Source organism: Primulina huaijiensis, chromosome 3 (genome assembly GCF_012295235.1).
Source record: "Primulina huaijiensis isolate GDHJ02 chromosome 3, ASM1229523v2, whole genome shotgun sequence".
NCBI classification, from domain to species: domain Eukaryota; kingdom Viridiplantae; phylum Streptophyta; class Magnoliopsida; order Lamiales; family Gesneriaceae; genus Primulina; species Primulina huaijiensis.
The window spans coordinates 20,042,946-20,062,779 of record NC_133308.1 but is presented as its reverse complement, the minus strand read 5'-3'; the positions used below and the strand labels follow the sequence as shown (position 1 = coordinate 20,062,779).

Sequence of the window (19,834 nt, the reverse complement as noted above, 5' to 3'; positions counted from 1 at the left end):
TTTTTCATTAAGCTGTCGCCAAAAACCGTCATAAATTAACGACGATTTTGATTATATAAAAGTGAGTTTTTGAAAATTGTCGCAATTGTTTCGCTAAGGTGACTTTCTGGAGAGTTTGAAAATATGTCGCTAAAGATTTTTTTTTCTTAGTGCACTAAGCAATCCACGTTTAACAATATGGTAAACTAAGTCAAAGTAAATAGTGATATTTTGAGAAATAGAGATTTATTAACTACGTGCTAGCATTTTATGTATTACTTTGATCGAAATAATACATAAACATAATAAATTTTGTGTTAGAAAAAATGCATGAGCACAAGACTTTTACAGAGAAAAAAATATCGGAATAAATTTTAAAATACTATCAAAATTGACAAAAACTTGTGTGAGACGGTCTCACGGTCGTATTTGTGAGACGAATCTCTTTTTTGGGTCATACATGAAAAAGTATTACTTTTTATGCTAATAATATTACTTTTTATTGTGAATATGGGTAGGGTTGACCCGTCTCACAGATTAATATCCGTGAGACGGTCTCACATGAGACCAAAATTTTAGTATTTTATTTTCTTAATTTAAAAATATTAAATTCTTGTCATACCAACATTAAAATTAAAATTATACATTTTTTAAATATCAAACACGTTTTATGTGATCTATCATACTTTTGACAAATTTCCATGATCGTGATAGATCAAATCGTTATATATTTTAATTAAATTTATACTTAATATTATATCGTCGTTTAATCTCGTCTTTTAAATGCTAGTAGCTAGTAAAAATAACTAGCTAAATTACTTTGTCTCCTAAATTAAGTTCAAGGAATTTCCTAAAAGTTACTTCCTCAAATCTTTAATTTATTGAACTGTTTTTTTCGATTAAAGACAATAGCATTAAGTTTTTTTTAAATGTAACAAAATATGAGTTAATCACATTATATAGGATGAAAATAAAAAATAGGTGATCGTTTGGTCAGTGAAGTTCGATTTCCTCAGTCAACACATTTTCCAGCGAGTATATTGAATAAATCATGTCCAACATAGTCTATTTGACTAGCGTATTTTTTTTTATTACTGCGTCAATACGAAGATTATATTTTAGAAGGGTCGTGGTTTTATGTCATAAAAAAATGGAAGATAAAAAATAATAAGTAGCAAGGGTACAATAGTCAATCATGACAAATATGCTCTGCGCTAAAGACAATTGTTCTGGCAGTAGTAAATTCCCCGGGGGAAAATAGGAATAAATTTTAGCCACCGTCGTTTGTCTCAGTAGCACCAGCTCAGTGACCCGAGACCATCGGACTCCCCGAGAAGACTTTTCATATGTCTTCTCCTCCCATTGATTTCTCCCTAAAAGAAGAATCCATCTCATTTTTTCACTGTAAATAGCAGCAATGTGAGTAATTATTCGTATCTCCGTGAAAGGGATTTTCTATGTTAAGTTGTTTTTTTTGTGGGTTTTAGTTTTGGGGCTTTTTGATCATTTTAAGATATTTTTATCCTTGTTTGAAACCCATGGATTAGTGTTGTTTTGTTCGAATATCGACATTCTGATGTTGGAATAACTCTCCCTTTTTATTGTTTTTTGTCGGGTTTAGTTCGACATGGATGCAGCTGCTGAAAGATATAATGGGGATGCCTCTGCGAAAAGGTTTCCGGCCACTAGTCCAAGCGGTAATTTTCTCATAGGATTTTTCTTTTGTTTTTGCTTTTCTTCTCTTTTTTCCGGAAGCATGGGTACGTTCTATATGGAGACATGTTTTTATGTACAGCATTGTCCTTGATTTTGTTTCATAAGTTTTTGAACCGGTTTTTTATGTTGATTTTGTTAATGTTGTTGTTAATATTCACTCAGCCCCGTAGAAAATATGTCTTTGGGATTTCCTTGTATTTGTTGTTAGGTTGAGGCAAGGATTGCTTGTTTTTTTTGTTGTTTGTTTCTTAAACGAACGGTATGGACTCTGGGTGGAACTTCAATTGACATGCATGGATCTCAACTATGTTGAATTTGATACAGACCCACTTGGACCAATGCATCTGCCATGCACAGATTTATTACTTTATTTTGATTTTGATAAGTCCCAATCAAAGACAAAATAATATGTTTAGATATAATTCAGCTCAGGGTGAGGGCTCATCATATTTGGTCCCTTAATTTTGGTGCATCAGCTATATATGTTGAAGGGTTCAAATGCTTGCCAAGAAACTCCACCGGCTTGGTTGCCCATAGGTGCATCTGTCGGGTAGAGTATGATGCCTGAATTGAGATATTGTGCTATGAATTTCTGGTAGATGGGTATGAAGGCTGTAAAGCTGTATTAAAAATTGTTTTCCTACGATGAACTTAGAAATTATAAGTCAGACTTTAGAAGTTAAAGATTAAGAACAACTTTCGAACTGTAACTTGATTTAAATACGCATAAAGAATGACCAGTCATAAGTTGTTAGTTTTACCCATCTAACTAATCAGTGTTTATAATGTTTGTACTTACTTGATTTGACGATGTAATGACAGATTTGTTCCGAAAAGGGCGGAAAAGGATAAAATTAAGTGAGGGAATTGGGTACAATGACAGTACTTTCACTGCTTCATGGCGATTTGATGCTGAGCAGAAAAGAAAAGAATCACGTTCCAAAGTTTTAGATTACACTGATCCACTATGTTCAAACAATTTGCTTAAAGAGTTGGATTCTGGAAAATTTGGGAGTGTAACCAGTGATATTAAGGAGCTTCTTGCTCGAACGAGGAAGTTGTTGGCCTCTTATTATGGAAAGGATTCTTCACTACCATACATGTGTTCTGATGTGCAAGATAAAGTGGCACCAAGGGCAACTGAAACAGCTGCACCTGATGTCATCGACCTAGATGATGATCAAGAAGATGGAAGTAATGCTATAGTCCAAAGGTTTACTACATCTGTGCAGCCACCCCATCTGGCGGGCCCAGTTGTTATCATTGATCTAGATGATGACAATGACGTCAGGAGTGAGAACTTTACTTCTCCTTATGTGGAAGTGAACTTGAAGCCTTCTGGAAAGCTTCTTATGAAGGATTTCTTGGTAAATCACGTCTGAATTTGTTTACATAAGGAATCATATAAGCTTATTATGTTAATTGTGTCAGCACGACCTTGTTAAATTGAGGGGAGTTCTATTTGTGCCGAAACCAATGAAAAAATATTGTACTGCGCACTTGTTATTTATTCCATGCAGTTCATTTCCAGTGGGGGTGGGGGGTGGACAATCAACTGATTTTGTTATCTGGATTTTCTTGCATGGCGAATCAATGAAATTCACGCATTGGTTGCACAAACACTTATCAGTTATCTATTTGACTTGATTGTCATTCACCTGATTGTATCGTGATTACGCAGGATAAAACTTTTTCTCAACACCATAGTTCTGGAGAAAGAAATGCATGTATTTCTGGTAAAACCCCATTATTATTAGAAGATAAAAGTGTGTCTATTTTTGGTACGGACGACGACATGGAGATGGATGAAAATAGTGAAATGTCTGACACCAATTCTGATGGTCTGGGTGACATTTGGAATGAGATGACAGTTGCATTAGAGTGTTCGAAGGTAACCCTGTTTATGATTGATTTATGTGATTCCATGGAATGTTATTGACGGTCTTTGCACTTCTTGGACTCAGATAGCTACTGAGAGCAACTCCAACCTTAGCACCATTAAGATTTTTGCTCCAATCCAGCACTACAGTTGACGCTGGATTGGAGCAACTCCATATCCCACTCCACATGTGGCACAGCACTGTAGCTGCGCCACATATTATTATTTTTAATTTTTTAAAAAAGTTTTTTAAATGATTTAAAATAGTTTAATATTTCAATTAAATAATGAATTTTATAAATTCTTGTTTTTAAATTTTGCAAAATAAATTTTAAATAAATTTTCCTTAAAATTTTGAAATATTAATTATAAAAATTTTAACACTTTGATTTGAAATTAATTAAGTATAAAAATATAAATTTAAAAAACAACCAAATTAAATTATCAATGCGTTAAAAAGGGGTACAAATAGAGGTGCTCACTATGAACTACGAAATGCATTAATAGAGCATTTGTGGGAACAATATAGTAATTCGAATATTTAATGTTGTGTTTGTGTTGTTTTATTAATTTAATATCAAATGATTGTGTTTTTTATTTCCAATTATTTATTTATTTTATTAAAAGAATATTTTTATTTAAAATTCGTCATCAAATAATTAATGCAAATTTTAAATATTAATCATAAGATTTAATTATCATTGTGTTATCAAGCTATGAATAATTATTAGAAAACTATTAATGTTGAAATAAAAAAGAATATTCTATAGTGCAAAATGTAATGCAATGGATTGAAGATGATTTGGTGTAGCACTAATGTAGCACATAATGTGGTGCAGTGGATCAGAGATGGTCTGATGATGCTTATTTAAATGCTCAAAATCAATGTGGCTGATTGAGAAAAACATTAGATTCTGGGTATCATAAGATTGACTAAACTAAACATGTTTTTGGTGCTGCAATTGTAAGATCGTAACTTGGAGATGTTTGCCAACGGTTATGACAAAAATATGTTCTTCCAGAGCATTTTTTTGGTGATAACAAATATAACTTTTCTTTAAGAAAATGCAACTCAGATTTTTTGCTGAAACATATGATATTTTTTTATTCTTCAGTGGAAATTATGAGATAGTAGTATTGTTTCTGTTTATTAACATAAACAAACAAAGCCTCATTTTCTCAAAACATACCTCCAAAATCCGGGGGAACAAAACCAAAGATATCTCTACATCTATTCTTTATATTCTGTTTGTTTTGGATACAAATATCTAATATTTTCTCTTTGTCCTGCAATGAGATCTTCTTCTCAGCCAAATTTCTTTTGAGATAGCTATCCACTGCGTATCTGTGTTGGCTTCTAGTAATTAAAATAACTTTTCTTTTAATTAATATAAAATTTTGTAGATGAAAATCTGAAAGTTGCCCATCCATAATTTTCAAATCCTGAATCACTATTACATGTTTGGGAGTGATTGGCAAGTCTTTTGATATGTCCCAGGAAGCCAATGAAGTTCCTGATGAACATGAAGCTGAGAGTGAAATTGAATGCCAACATACTTTTATACTGAAAGATGATATTGGTGATGTTTGCCGCATTTGTGGGGTTATTAAGAGAGGAATTGAAACGATTATCGAGTACAACTTCTCCAAGGTATGGATTTTCAATTCAATGGATATCATTACGATACCAAAAACTTGAAATTTAATCTGGACGAGTGTGATTTTGCTTGACTTGTGATACTCCAATGCCTTTTGTGCTTATCAAGTTGATTATGTATGATGTGTGGTAACTACATTTCTGCTTCCGTATGGAAAAAAAACTAAATAAAATTCATGCATACAGTGCACATTATGAGGCCTTTTCCCATCCAGGTCTGTCAAATTGTTCCATTTTCTACTTTGTTATCCATGTCTAGAATGCATAGATAACTTGTGCCATTTTGATTTTTTAAGCATTATATCTTCGGAGCTTTAAATATTTTACTTCATCAGGAATATCTATGGATTAGGACATCATTGTTTGATTATTTATAATCTGCCAGTGTATCTGGACGTTTTATTCATTCCCTGAATGTGCACCAAAAGAATATTGCAAATGGTTTATCTGGATGGAGTTCTGTTTATTATCGCATACTTGTCTGAACAACTGTTTTGTTATTTTTGTAACTCGATATTCCCTGGGTGGAAGTTGGACATTTACCATTCAGTGCTTGTTTTGAAATTTCTCCACAAGAATTTTGTTCCTCCTCTAATTCCAAATTCTACACCGGAGCCATCCGAGTCTATGCGTGTTTTATTTGGATCGATGAAAAAACAAGATTTTTCTGACCACTGGTTTACATGCATCCATTCAAATTTAGAGCACAAGGAGCACAAGGACTTACCATTACGAAGGGCGGACATCCAGAGATATAGAAGATATTCTCCCAGATGGATTTAAACCATCTGGTTGTGATTTCACTGCTACCGAAATTTATCCACATCCACGACATAAGAAGGAGATGAAGCCACATCAAGTTGAGGGATTCAATTTTTTAGTAAGCAACTTGGTAGCAGAGAATCCTGGAGGTTGTATCATGGCACATGCCCCTGGTTCTGGCAAGACATTTATGATAATCAGTTTCCTTCAGAGTTTCATGGCAAAATATCCATCTGCCAGGCCTCTAGTTATTCTACCGAGGGGAATTTTGGCCATTTGGAAGAAAGAATTTCTTAGATGGCAAGTTGAAGACATACCATTGTACGACTTCTACTCCGTCAAAGCTGATAGTCGTGCACAGCAGCTTGAAGTTCTGAAGCAATGGTCGGAAGTGAGAAGCATATTGGTTTTGGGATATAAACAGTTCTCCTCTATTGTTTGTGACACCGATAATGGGAAAACTGCTGTTGCATGCCAACAGATTTTACTGATCTGTCCTTCGATTCTCATTTTGGATGAAGGGCACACTCCTCGAAACCAGGACACTGATGTTTTAACCTCACTGGAAAGGGTGCAGACTCAAAGGAAGGTTGTTCTTTCTGGAACATTGTATCAGAACCATGTAAAAGAAGTTTTCAATATTTTAAACCTTGTTCGCCCAAGGTTTTTAAAAATGGAGACATCCAAAGCAGTGAAGAGGCGTATCTTGAGCAGGGCGGAAATTTCCACCCGTAGGAACTTGATGAAAAGTGGTAGAGAGAACGAGTTCTATGAATTGATAGAGCACACACTGTTAAAAGATGAGAACTACACTAGGAAAGTGACTGTAATACAAGATCTCCGTGAAATGACGAAAAAAGTCTTGCACTATTATAAGGGTGACAATTTAGATGAACTTCCAGGACTTGTGGATTTTTCAGTGTTTCTCCAGCTCAGTCCTTGGCAACAAAAAGAAGTTAAAGAGCTAAAAAGGCTGGCAAGAAAGTTCACAATCAATGCACAGGGCAGTGCAATATATGCACATCCAAAGTTGAAGGCTCTCTCCCAGAATTCCGGTGTTAAAGATAGAATCGACGAGGCGAAAATTGATACCATACTGGAGAAACTGGATGTGAGAGAAGGTGTAAAGTCTAAATTCTACCTAAATCTCCTCCAGCTATGTGCATCTAACGGCGAAAAGTTACTGGTTTTCAGCCAGTATCTTCTGCCCCTTAAATTTCTCGAGAGATTGACTTATAAAATGAAGGGTTACAGAATCGGTATAGAGATGTTCATGATCACTGGTGACTCAGATGCAGAGACTCGAGAATCTTACATGGAAAAGTTCAATACCTCAGCTGATGCGAGGGTTTTTTTTGGCTCAATTAAAGCATGTGGTGAAGGAATATCCCTTGTAGGGGCGTCACGCATTATAATATTGGATGTTCATTTAAACCCTTCTGTCACACGACAAGCAATTGGGCGAGCATTCAGGCCTGGCCAGGTGAGGAAGGTTTACACATATAGGTTGATCGCTAGTGGCTCCCCAGAGGAAGCTGATCACACCACGTGCTTCAGGAAGGAGTCCATAGCAAAGTTGTGGTTCGAATGGGACGAATTTAATGGTCGCCAAAACCTTGAAATGGAAACTGTCAATGTAAATGATTGTGGAGACATGTTTCTTGAAATGGAACGATTAAATGAAGACGTGACTGCAGTTTTCAAAAGGTAATTTAACTTTGTTTTCCTTGAAATGCATGCAATTTATATACAGATCTTGATTTTTTCTTTTACCTACAAATTTTTTCTGCCGGTCTTTCATAAGCTCAAGGTTTCATCCTCTATAATGTGGTAGTACGATAGCAGAACTCACTGGTTTGATCCTGCAGAGAAAATTCATATCAATTGTCCAATACTCGGATCATTTGTGTGTAAGCCTTTGTTACTGGTATCAGGCTTATGTGGAAGTAAAAGGGCTATAGTTTGAATCATATTCTATGAATTCGAATTTCTGAGATAAGCGGTTTATAGTTGGTTCTTTTTGGTTGCATTGGCTGGTTTCAGGTAAAACTGTGGTAATACACCATGGTTTTTCTCACACCCGTCTCCTCTTTTACTTTGATCTGGAAGATCTCTGATGTCAGGATGCAGCCCTGTTCGGATATGAATCCCTCGAAGGTAAATAATCTAGCCATGGAACAATTATAGTTTGGTGTAGCATAATCAATATTAGTGGACAAGAAAACCTGTTTATATTCTTGGGATAGTTTTTCGTTTCCAATCCACAGAGGCTTGAAAAATATGTAATTTGCCTGAAGAATGCTACTTTTAATGAATGTCCGACCCTCGTGTTAGCTGCACAGCCTGCACAGATGCATTCTTTCCCGGTCTCTTCGTGAATTTATTCAACAAGCAAGGTTAATTGCTCACTCCCATTGCGTGATGATTTGTATGCATCCTCGTTTCGAAAATTTAAAATATTTATGTCGTATAACTACACTAAAGATTGTGTATACGATTGTAATGCATAATCGTCGTGCTTATGATACCGTTCCTGGAATCTCCAGGACTGCATCTTATTCGGGCAAAAAAGCATAGGATTCCAAAGATCATTGATTTATGTAGGGAATTTTGCGCTTATCTAATATTTTTTTACAAGGATAGTGAATGCAATTTTTCCCATTTATTCTTTTTACAAGGATAGTATATGAGGTAACTCAAATGTTTTTTTTTTTTTTTTTTTAAGAAAATAAAGCTTTAAATTTCATAAAAAGTATTACAGTAAAATTTGAAAATTTTCGAAAATATTGGTGGTCCATCCTTGTTCCACAACTTCAAGAAATCTTTAGAGATGGAAACAAGGTATGTTGCATCCAAATCGTTGTAAATAATGCAACAAAGGTTCAGTTGGATCCAAGAAAAGGACAAGACATTGGCTTTGATATACTGTTGAATAATAAATACTAGTAAATTATGTATATATGTAAAATTATAATCATAATTTATATAAGATTTTTTTTATTAAATGCTTAATTTTATGTTTAGTTTAATAATAATTGATAGAAATTAACGAGAGGTCTAATACAATTTGAAGAACGTAATATTGAAAATAAGTTGTGGTAATTTTGAGAAAAATGTTGGTGTAAGGTCAATTTGGGAAACGAAGATAGTGTCATTTAATTGGTAGATTCTTTATATAATAATATAGATGTTTCACCCAAAATATTTTCAATTTTTCGGGCATGTTCATTTCTTCAAACCAAGAGTGAGGCTAATAGAATAAGAATATGCGAAAAATCTAAAGATATAAAACACCTTAAAAAGTATTAATCGACTAATGTATCATTCATTTTCTTTAAAAATCAAGCATATTTAACCATTGTGAAAGTGATTTTATATCTGATTTTCGAAAAAAAACGAGGTTTTTAAAATGAAATTAAATTTGTACTGGTTTTTTTAAAATAAGGCAAATTAACACCACAAATCAATAATATGCATTAAATCACGATCTTTTCTTGGTACGATCAAATTATACTGAGATAATATTATTATTACTATACTCTTCATCAACATAATTTTGAAAACTATAATATTATCCTATTTTATAATAATTAAAATAATTACAAAAAAATTTTAAAATCCAAAAAAAAAAAAATTATGTGAGGAGGTAATTGAACTGAATGACTTATATTTTGAGTATATTTCAAATCCATCATAATTAATATTGAATTTACATATATCAACAAGGAGGTGGATTTGAACAAAATATATCTAAGCAACCAAATGAATTTGAAATCATTCATGGCTTTAAATCCTTTCATCCAAGCACATCATAAATGTCATTTCACCAATAGATGCTTGTCACGTGTCTTACCTAGACGAGAACCTGGGCATGAGATCGTCATCGTTTCCGCTAATATGTTGACTTGTTGATATATGTGTAAATGATTTATATATACGTGTATGTTGCAATAACTGAAATAGTGTGGACAAGCAATGCTACATGGTGCAAGTTGTGAATTTTAAATATTGTATGTTGATTGTGACTATACGTTCAGGAAGAAATACTACTGTAGTTAATAGTCCTTTATCTTAAATGGATGTTGTTATACATATATGGTCATAGAAGAGTTGAAGATTGATTATATATTATTATTTAAACTGTTTCTTGTGTTATTGGATAGTTCAAAATAGAGGAAACTATGTCGAAATTTTTACGTAAAAAAAACATTTTCTATTAACTACATTCTCCTATATTGGATTGTTCCTTAAGATATTTTTTAATAGTTCCTCAAACATTATTTTTAAGGCAAAAATTTGTGTGAGACGGTCTCACGGGTCGTATTTTGTGAGACAGATCTCTTATTTTGGTCATCCATGAAAAAATATTACTTTTTATACTAAGAGTATTACTTTTTATTATGAATATCGGTAGGGTTCACCCGTCTCACAGATAAAGATTCGTGAGACCATCTCATAAGAGACCTACTCTATTTTTAATAATGATATGAACAATATAGTCAATATAATACGTAGGAAAAGGATCCATTGTAAACCTATTTGATAAATTCCCTATTTCATTCCAGAGCTCCTTCATTTTTCTCTTCCCTGACCACTGATCAATATTGTCTAGAAAATCATCTTCATTATCAAAGCAAATGAATCTAGCAAAATCAATCTGTTCTTACTCGAGACTCACATTTAAAATCAAAGTCCCTCACTGTTCATCCAACCACAAATGGTCGTATCAACGAGATAACCATGTTAATTTTAATTTTAGTCATATAATTTTTTAATTTTTTGGTAATTTTAGTCTTTTTTCATTGACAGTGCACTGGTGTCATGTCATCATCAAGTCTGAAAAGGACTAAAATTGCCAAAATAACAAATTAAGATAACAATTAAAACTAAAATTTGACGAAATAGAGGATCTCAAAATGTACTGGCCAAAGTGTCAACTTATTACCATAACCAAAATTACTACAAAGGATAAAACACCATTCTAATTTGGTGGCTTAAAGCCCTAAGCTATTAAATTTTGCCCGAACATCAGAAAACGGGAAAGTGACGAGCTTATTTATTGGTCCTGTTCCATATTCACTAACACACTGTGTATTTCTTCCAAATTTCATATAGCTTAAAATCAACTAAAATCAACTAATTAGGTTGATACATGGTTTAATTTTTTTTAATTGTATCAATATTACCATCAGCTGTAATTTTTAGTAAAACGTTACCTATAAAATTTCTAATTTCCAATACCTATGGATGATATAATGGCATACATAAGGTTAATTTTGCCAAATGAATTATATATTTATATTAACACTTAACTAACACAACATTCTTGATCAATTGTTTTAACGGCCAAACTAATATAGTAAGTTTTATGCAATTTTAAACGTCTATTGACGAATGACGTGACATGACTTTGTAAATTTTTGATGCAATTTAAATAATATATATGTATCTATGCTACTTATAATAAATAAATTATTTAATGATTATAAAGTATGATTTATTTCTTATAAAAAAATATTTATTTTTAATATTTTATGTACCGTTGAGACATTGCTTTATCAGATTTGGATCTACTGTTTGGTGTGTAATGTCAAATGTTGGAAACCCCACAGAACAGTGTGAGTTATTGTACGGACACAGAAATCTACTGAGAAAGAGATCCATGTCCTAAATATATAATTCCAATTAGCATCAATGGCGCAAATTAAAGGGGGAAAAAGGCGTCCGAATCAAAGTAGAACTGTACATTTTGAGCAGTGAGCCATTCTATGAAATGAAGCTCACCAAGAAAGGTGGTAAAGTTGAACACAGTACATTAAACAGTAGTGGAAACCTAACCAGAAAAGCCTTGGAAAAAGAGTTCCCATTCTTGAACAATAATGTGTTTTTAAGACTTTAGTAGATTGTTTGTTTGATTGGAGGGAAGCCCTTTTGTCCATTTGTTTGTTTTTTTCCCTTCTAAACCTCACGAATCGAGCTCAGATTCATTGTTCTTGTAGTAATTAAGGAGAAAATACCTTGAGAAAGTGTACCTGATTCTTGAAGAAGAATGTGTTTTTCAGAGCTTCAAAAGGTCGTTAGTTTGATTAGGAGGAAGCCCTTTTGTTCATTCGTTTATGACTTAATTTTTTTCTGCTGAACGCGCGATTTGAGCTCGAGAAAATGCTTGTTTGGTTGTTGGCCGGGAAGCCCGCTTCCTTTGTTCTTTTTTATCCGTAAATTCTTTCTTTCTTCTTCGTAAGTTACCACACGCACACTAGGGACAATCTGATTCGAGTTCTTGATTTTGCCATGAGAAATCAAATGATCCATCGCCGGCCGGAACCCTTTTCTTGTTTCTTCTAGTGCACGACGATCGCAAGTAAAGGGAAGGGAAGCAGCCATTTCTTGAAAATACATAGGACATCAATATAAAGTTAAATTTTCCAAGATTTGGTTATTTATTCATTGCGATGATGAGAAGAGAAGAAAAGGTAGGTGAGACTGGCGTTTCTTTAGCAACCAGAAGGTGCCAAGACTGTGGCAACAAAGCAAAGAAAGATTGCCAACACTTGAGGTGCAGAACTTGCTGCAAAAGCCGGGGATTTGCTTGCCAAACCCACGTTAAGAGTACTTGGGTTCCTTTTTCTCTAAGTTACCCGAGGCACCACCCAATTCTGCAGCAGAAACAGCACATTCATTCGGCAACTGTTCAGCACCAAGAAGCCAATCAACCAAACCCTAAAAGGTACAGAGCCATTAATCAAGCTGCAGGGCCTCCACCATTAGGTATACTGTTTTCTTCTTGGCTCCTTTTTTCTAAGATCTCGCAGATCCCGCACGAACACGCACTATAAGGTGCATATATTGATCGATGAACTAGCATACGTGCGGTTGATGTTGGTGAATCTTGCAGCAGTTTGCACATAGTAAAATACAAACCCTAGCTACAGCTTTCACTACCCTTACATGGTGAAGAACAAAACCAAAGCAACTTTTTAAATTTTAAATTCTATATATTTTGAATTCCTTATATTTACATCATTTTGTAATCCAAAAAAAGTTTTCTTGTGTTTTCAAAGATTAATTGTTGTTCATCATATAGATGGTTTTTTTTTGGCAATTTGTGGCTTGAAAATTCAAGAAATTACACGAAGATTTGAGAATATATTCACACATTTTTTCAGTACGCATGCTTAATACTTCAGCTCATGATTTTTTCTTTTGGAGGGGATTCAGCTCAAGAATTTTAAAACAAGACGATTAGTTATTTAAGTTTTGATATGATATAAAAATTAGCTAAAACTGTATATTTTATACTAGAGATTTTTAATTCACATCCCATATATTTATTTTATTTGGCGCGCTTACCTCCCTTATCAAGTGCAAAATTAAAATTGTAATATGCAAGAATTATAGGGAAAATGAATGCAAAATGGACGTTTAAATGAGCTACTAAGTTTTTAAATTTTGTCCTATGCGCAAGACTATGATATAAAAAAATGTTGGACCAGAGTTGCACGTTATATTTGATAAGCTATACAAAACATAATCTTTAATTTGTGAGAAAGTATTCTAATTTAATCTTTCTTGATGTTCCACAATTTCTTGATGTGATGATAATATACAAATCAACTTTCGTTTGCAATTTGTTCAATTTTAGGCCTACAAGAAGGCGTTTTTCCGGTAGAAGCCTGTTTTCCCACTGCATTTCGTTGTGTTCGTGTGAGTTCACTGGACAACATGATAAATCAGTATGCGTACCAAACATCAGTAAGCATTGGAGGCCATGTATTCACAGGCATTCTGTATGATCAAGGCCCTGAACTGGAGGGAACTGGAAACTATGTAACAGGAGAGAGCTCAACCTCCCCTGGTATTGGCTTGTTGCAGCAAGAAAATTTTGGCCCGAGTACAACTCCTACTACAACCGGTACTTCATCCAATCCATATCCTCTCCCTTTTTGAGCATTCATCACTACGACCGCACAGTTCTTTAATCAGTATCCGAAATCTTGAGGAAATGGAGGCTAATGAACTGTACCAGTACAGTTCATATTTGTATATTGTTTCAAATAAGTATACATATTAATTTATAGGGATTTATCGAGATTGATTATTCAAAAGGGTAGAAGTAACATTTAAGACATATTGTGTTTGGTGATTCCAATGAGAATAATTTGTGATTTCAATATGTTTTTTGTGTTGCTCAAGGTTGTCTCGTTTCCAATGTATATGGCAATTTCTTTTTGGTGATTTAAACGGTATACTTATTTTTATTTACATTAGCATGTTGGATCCAATAAATTCCACAGGAGAATATGTGCGTGATCTATCTATTTTATTATGGATGGGATCAAGAGAGCTTAAAAGGGCTAATATAAAAGTTGAAATACTTCATGTGATTAGCGACGGAAAATTAAGTCGCGAAACAGAAATCAGCGACATAATTTGTTCTGTCGAGTTTTTCCTTATCATTATTGTTAACAAATGTACTTGTGAATAATTTACAGTATTCAGTGCATAACATTCCAATGTCCAATTAATATTCCATCATGTAAATCAATCACTATAATTAACACCAAGAAAAAACACTAAATTTCCCCATGTATTTGTTGCATACCTAATTCGGCATAGTACTTCATATGAGCGCCTACATTACTACGTATCTCTACAAAGTGTTAGATATTTCATGAATATTTTCTCCATGGATTATAAATATACGAAAAAAATGAGAAACATTTTTAAATATTTGGTAGTTTCTATCTCATACTATACAATTACCATTAAATCACGTGAATCCCATATCAATTCCCACGAGGTCGTTCATCTATTTTGGGATCAAATAGTCATGTATCCACAAAAAATAATTCAAGGGTACTTGCTCAACCGGACATATAAACTTGTTGAGTAGGTCTCTTGTGAGACGGTCTCACGAATCTTTATCTCTGAGACGGGTCAACCCTACCGATATTCACAATAAAAAGTAATACTCTTAGCATAGAAAGTAATATTTTTTCATGGATGTCCCAAATAAAAGATTCGTCTCACAAGTTACGACCTGTGAGACCGTTTCACACAAGTTTTTGCCAAACTTGTTTTGTGTATCCCATTCCCAAGATTTCTTGGTGACATTATTGTTGTGAATCATCATAGAATTCATAGAATAAGATTGAAATTTCCGACTTCTCTTTTTAGCTAATGTTGTATCTGACAATTGACAGTTCAGAATAGCCATCCAAAAATATCAATAAGAAGAATACATTACATTAGAACCCATAAAATAATTAGGATATACTTATCCCTGTACCAAGAAATTAAGAAGATAGCTGAAAATCAGCATCAATATTAACTCTATTAAGTTCATATTTCTTGAAGATGTTACCATCACTACTACAAAAACGGCAAACGACAACGGATAGCCATTTTAAAACTGTTGTAACTGAGGGTGTTGTTGAAAGTCCATTCAACGACAACGGTTTTTATCCGTTGTGGTAGATCGAATTTGCGACGGTTTTTAAAAACCGTCGCTAAAAAATATAGCGACGGATATGAAAAAACCGTCGCTAAATCAAAATTAGCGACGGCTAATTAAACCGTCGCTAGTTTAAATTAGCGATGGTTTAGTCAACCGTCGCTAATTTAAACTAGCGACGGGTAGCAATCACGTCCCGTCGCTAATTTAGCGACGACTAATTAAACCGTCACTAGTTTAAATTAGCGACGGTTGACTACCGTCGCTAATTTAAACTAGCGACAGGTAGCAATCACGCCCGTCGCTAATTTTAGCGACAGGAAGTAATCAAGATTTTCGTCGCTAATTTGTTTCGAAAAATAAAAAAAAATACTTTTAATAATTTAATAAATCTAAAAGAAACTAATAATCAAAACTAAAATCGTGTAAAAGAAAAAATTTTAAGTGTTGTGAAGTAGTAAAATCGTGTAAAAGAGAAAAATTTAAGTGTTATGAAGTGGTTAGAAAAATTTAACGTGTTGTGTGAAAGTGATAAAATTGTGTAAGAGAGAAAAATTTTAAGTGTTGTGTGAAATGATAAAATGGTGTAAGAGAGAAAAATTTTAAGTGTTATGAAGTGGTGAGAAAAATTCTAAGTATTGTGTGAAGTGATAAAATGGTGTAAAAGAGAAAAATTTTAAATGTTGTGAAGTATTGTAGAGGAAAATGAATCGAAAATGGAGATATTTATAGACAGTTTGCGATGGGTTTTGGTTAAACCGTCGCTATTGGCGACGATAAATAGTAAACCGTCGCATTTATTTTATTTGGCAACGGTTTGGACTTAAACCGTCGCGAAAATTAGCGACGTGTTTTTTTTTAATCGTCGCTAAATTTAAACATGCGACGGGTTTTTCAAAAACCATCGCTAAACTTAGCGACGGGTATTTCAAAGCTGTCGCTAATTTAAAATTAGGGACGATTTTTACAAACGGTCGCTAAATTTAGCGACGGTTTTTGAAAAACTGTCGCTAAATATTGCAACGTTTTCCAAAACCGTTGTTGTTTGTGCAAAAACCTCGCTAATCGACAACGGTTTCTTCTAACCGTTGTCAATTGTCCAAAAAAACACGCTAATAGACAACGGTTCCCCAAAACGATAACGGTTTTTAAAAACTGTTGTTTTTGACCCCCCAAAGACAACGGTTTTTAAAAACCGTTGTCTTAGGCCCCCAAAAGACAACGGTTTTCGATAAAACCGTTGTTAAAAAACATACGACAACGGTTTTTGTGAAAAACCATTGTCGTATGTGCGTTGTTATATGCAGAATTTCTTGTAGTGCATCACCCTATCGATCTACATGTTATTTCTTGGAACTCCTACTCCGTGTTTAATAGACTTAGGAAATCTTCATTTTCTCAAGGTACATGACTGTATATGAACATATTTTTTTGTCAAATTCGTTGAAAAAATTGTTTTCATGTGATACTTGCTGGAGAATTTTTCACATTTGATTTTACCATTGATTCGTTTAAAACACAGAGTTAATTTTTCGTTGATAAGTGATGCTATTGATTATTTGGAGCAAATATGTGAAGAGTCCAATAGCCTCTTTCCAAAGGTACATACATCATTGTATATTTTCGTATCTTTAGTATAACTGTATAAAACTTCAACGAATGAGTTTGCTTCTGTTGATGGAATATTTCAGCTTCAAAACCTTAGCCTATGCTGTAAATCGAGGAGTCAACGACGAAATGACCTGAGAACCCATCGGATATGAAGATTCATCAGTAATTTTTTTCACATAAAAAATTAAACCACAAAATCACATATTTATGTGTGTGCAATACATTCGCTTAACAGAAAAAAATTGTAGAATAAGTAGGAAAATCTGTGTAAAGTGTGAGGTAGAGGAGACGCCCCGATATTGACCTACCGAATCATCTTGGATAGATCATCTGGCAAGATGTTGCGAGACACCTTAGTTGGCCGGGTGAGAGTATGAAGCATGTTAGGTATTTCGCATAAACTTTGTGAGACGATCTCACTAGTCAATTTTGTGAGACGAATTTTCTATTTGGGTCATCCATGAAAAAATATTACTTCTAACAGTATTAATTATTCTGGTAAAAATGGGTAGAGATTACCTAGGTCTCAGATAAAGTTATATGTGACATCGTTTCACAAAAGACATAATATAAGTATTTAAGTCAACTGAAAACTTACACTTTTATCGTTACCACAAAAACCATTTTATCTCAACTACTAAATATCTTTACATAAAAATTACTTATCGCTTAAGTTTTTTATCCATTAAGCCTCTTAGGCACCGTTTCAAGTGACATATTATTAATTCATTGATAATTTATCTTATTCAATCTCATCTTATTTTGTCATACTATTTATCCATATACTAATTATTTATCTTACATAAATCAAATAATTAATTACTTATTATACATAAATCAAATTATTGAATTTAGATCACAATATTACCCTTAGTAAATAATATTTTATTAATTATTAAAAAGACAAAATTATAATTTACCATCTTCTCTCAAATTTAATCAATCAAGTCAAACAAACTATTATTTGTCAATCAAATCAAATTTTATATTAAATATAATTATTTATTTATGTATTATTTATCCCAACATTATTATCATATCTTTAACTTCAAACGGTATCTTATACACAATTTATTAATATATGTGGATTCATATTTTTTCAATAGACGTCACACAAATCTCCATTTTCATATGCATCCCTGGATAATTTCCCTAGTGTAGACATCTTTACCTTACGAAATTAATTTTCCATTATTTCGAAAATAGAAAGTTGTTTATGGAAAACCCAAGGCCAAGGCCAATTATCCTCTGTCGACATCTTTACACGTAATGGCATTTCTTTTCTAGTTTCACATTATAAATAAATGAGTGCAAAGTTTTTCAAATCAAATATAAATAAACATATAACAACAATTCACATGGAATAAAACATTTCTAATATATTTCAAAAAAAGAAAAGCATTTGTGATATAAAAGAATAAAGGAGATTCGGAAGAAATAAAATGAAAACATTTCAATGTATATACGCTTTTTATATCCTCAAATCACTCGGTGTGCGATATCCTTTCAGAAACGTGCTTTGCCGAAGTCCAGATTCAACCCCTAAAGTCGCATTCCTTCCAAATTCTTTATATTTAGAAGCAACTTTGAACCTTATCAAAGAAATCTATTGTGTTTTACCCTCGTGCACACGAACCACCTCTTCTGCTCGTGCTTGGATCCCTTTCAGATACTCGATGGGTATACGTTGCTGATACGATCCATCCTCCTGAAACAGGGTCGAGGGATGATTTTTTCGCAGGTTATCGTTAGAAGCTGCGTTGTTTTTAACTGAAAAGGCAAAAGTATTACATGTAGGAGTGCTTACTGTTCTAATTAATCAATGTTCGCTCGATACGTTTCTTGATGATAACACCGTCTAATTCCTCAGGTGAAATATCACTTTTACCAATCTTCATGAACCCATCGATCAATATTTCGTTCCATTCTGACTCAGGGGCTATTCCTTGTAACGGATCAGTGTCAAACGTAGATATCATGAAGAACCAGAAACTACGCAGATTAGACAGGCTGATTTCTAGTTCGTCCTTGAAGAAAATTAAAGAAAAATTTGGAAATGGGAAACTACCTTGAATTACGGTTTCAAGAAACTGTTCGACTTTCAGCACCTCGTTTCCTGCCCAAAAATAACGAAGGACCCGTCAACCTCTCCAAAAAAATATCGCACATGACAAGCAAATTTGGCGTAACGACGCTTGGAGAGAACTCTAGAGGCATAGAGTTGATCCATGCCAGCTTCATACAACCTTCATGTTAATGTCATCTCTCATTTTACGCATGCTTAGCGAAAAAAACACGCATTCAATGCAATAAACTTGAAATGGTAATCTAACTGTCAAAACCAAGAGATGGAAAACCTGGCCACACATAATCTTCGGCCAATTAAAGAGCGTGAAATTGTGATATACAAACAACGGAAAATATCTTACTTGCCGCAGTTGTGTGAATACTGTCAGGTTTCAAAATCGCCTTAAGCACGTCAGTAGCTGCCTCGATGCCCCACAACACCCATCTGTATTTCGGCCAATTCTTCGTAATCTTTCTGAGGAATGAACAAGGAAAGAAAATGTCGATTAGGAAACATAACAGTAGAGTCAGAATTATACAAGGGAAAAAAAACTGGACCAAGCGTTACGATAATCAATACCCATAGATCAAATAGTAACATCTGAAGATCCCAGTTTGGAAAATAAATCAATCTTTAAAAATTTCTACACAAGAATGGATTTTAAACTGTTTACTTCGAATCTGTCCCGCTGGCTTCCGTAGTTCTTGA

General features: G+C 33.7%; 3 protein-coding genes across 4 annotated transcripts; 2 read left to right on the top strand and 1 right to left on the bottom strand.

Moving 5' to 3' along the window:
* Window positions 1-1,240: 1,240 nt before the first annotated feature.
* On the top strand, window positions 1,241-8,326 carry LOC140973616 (protein CHROMATIN REMODELING 35-like). 2 transcript variants are annotated; one of them, XM_073436565.1, is made up of 7 exons: window positions 1,243-1,398; window positions 1,601-1,676; window positions 2,518-3,062; window positions 3,377-3,586; window positions 5,073-5,225; window positions 5,935-7,700; window positions 8,037-8,326. In XM_073436565.1, the coding sequence occupies exons 2-7, from the start codon at window positions 1,607-1,609 to the stop codon at window positions 8,038-8,040; spliced, it is 2,748 nt and encodes a 915-aa protein (XP_073292666.1). In that variant the 5' UTR covers window positions 1,243-1,398; window positions 1,601-1,606; the 3' UTR covers window positions 8,041-8,326. The 2 variants fall into 2 exon arrangements, with proteins under 2 accessions (XP_073292668.1, XP_073292666.1); XM_073436567.1 differs by lacking the exon at window positions 8,037-8,326 and having other exon boundaries at window positions 1,241-1,398; window positions 5,935-7,704.
* Window positions 8,327-11,722: 3,396 nt separating this feature from the next.
* LOC140972214 (protein SHI RELATED SEQUENCE 3-like) lies at window positions 11,723-14,093 on the top strand. The gene is made up of 2 exons (XM_073434667.1): window positions 11,723-12,761; window positions 13,636-14,093. Exons 1-2 carry the CDS (start codon window positions 12,446-12,448, stop codon window positions 13,938-13,940), a joined length of 621 nt encoding a protein of 206 aa, XP_073290768.1. The 5' UTR covers window positions 11,723-12,445; the 3' UTR covers window positions 13,941-14,093.
* A 4,571-nt stretch (window positions 14,094-18,664) lies between these two features.
* On the bottom strand, window positions 18,665-19,288 carry LOC140972539 (uncharacterized). The gene is made up of 3 exons (XM_073434953.1): window positions 19,205-19,288; window positions 18,914-19,085; window positions 18,665-18,828 (listed from the first exon to the last, which is right to left on the bottom strand). The coding sequence occupies exons 1-3, from the start codon at window positions 19,286-19,288 to the stop codon at window positions 18,665-18,667; spliced, it is 420 nt and encodes a 139-aa protein (XP_073291054.1).
* Between the last annotated feature and the right edge of the window lie 546 nt (window positions 19,289-19,834).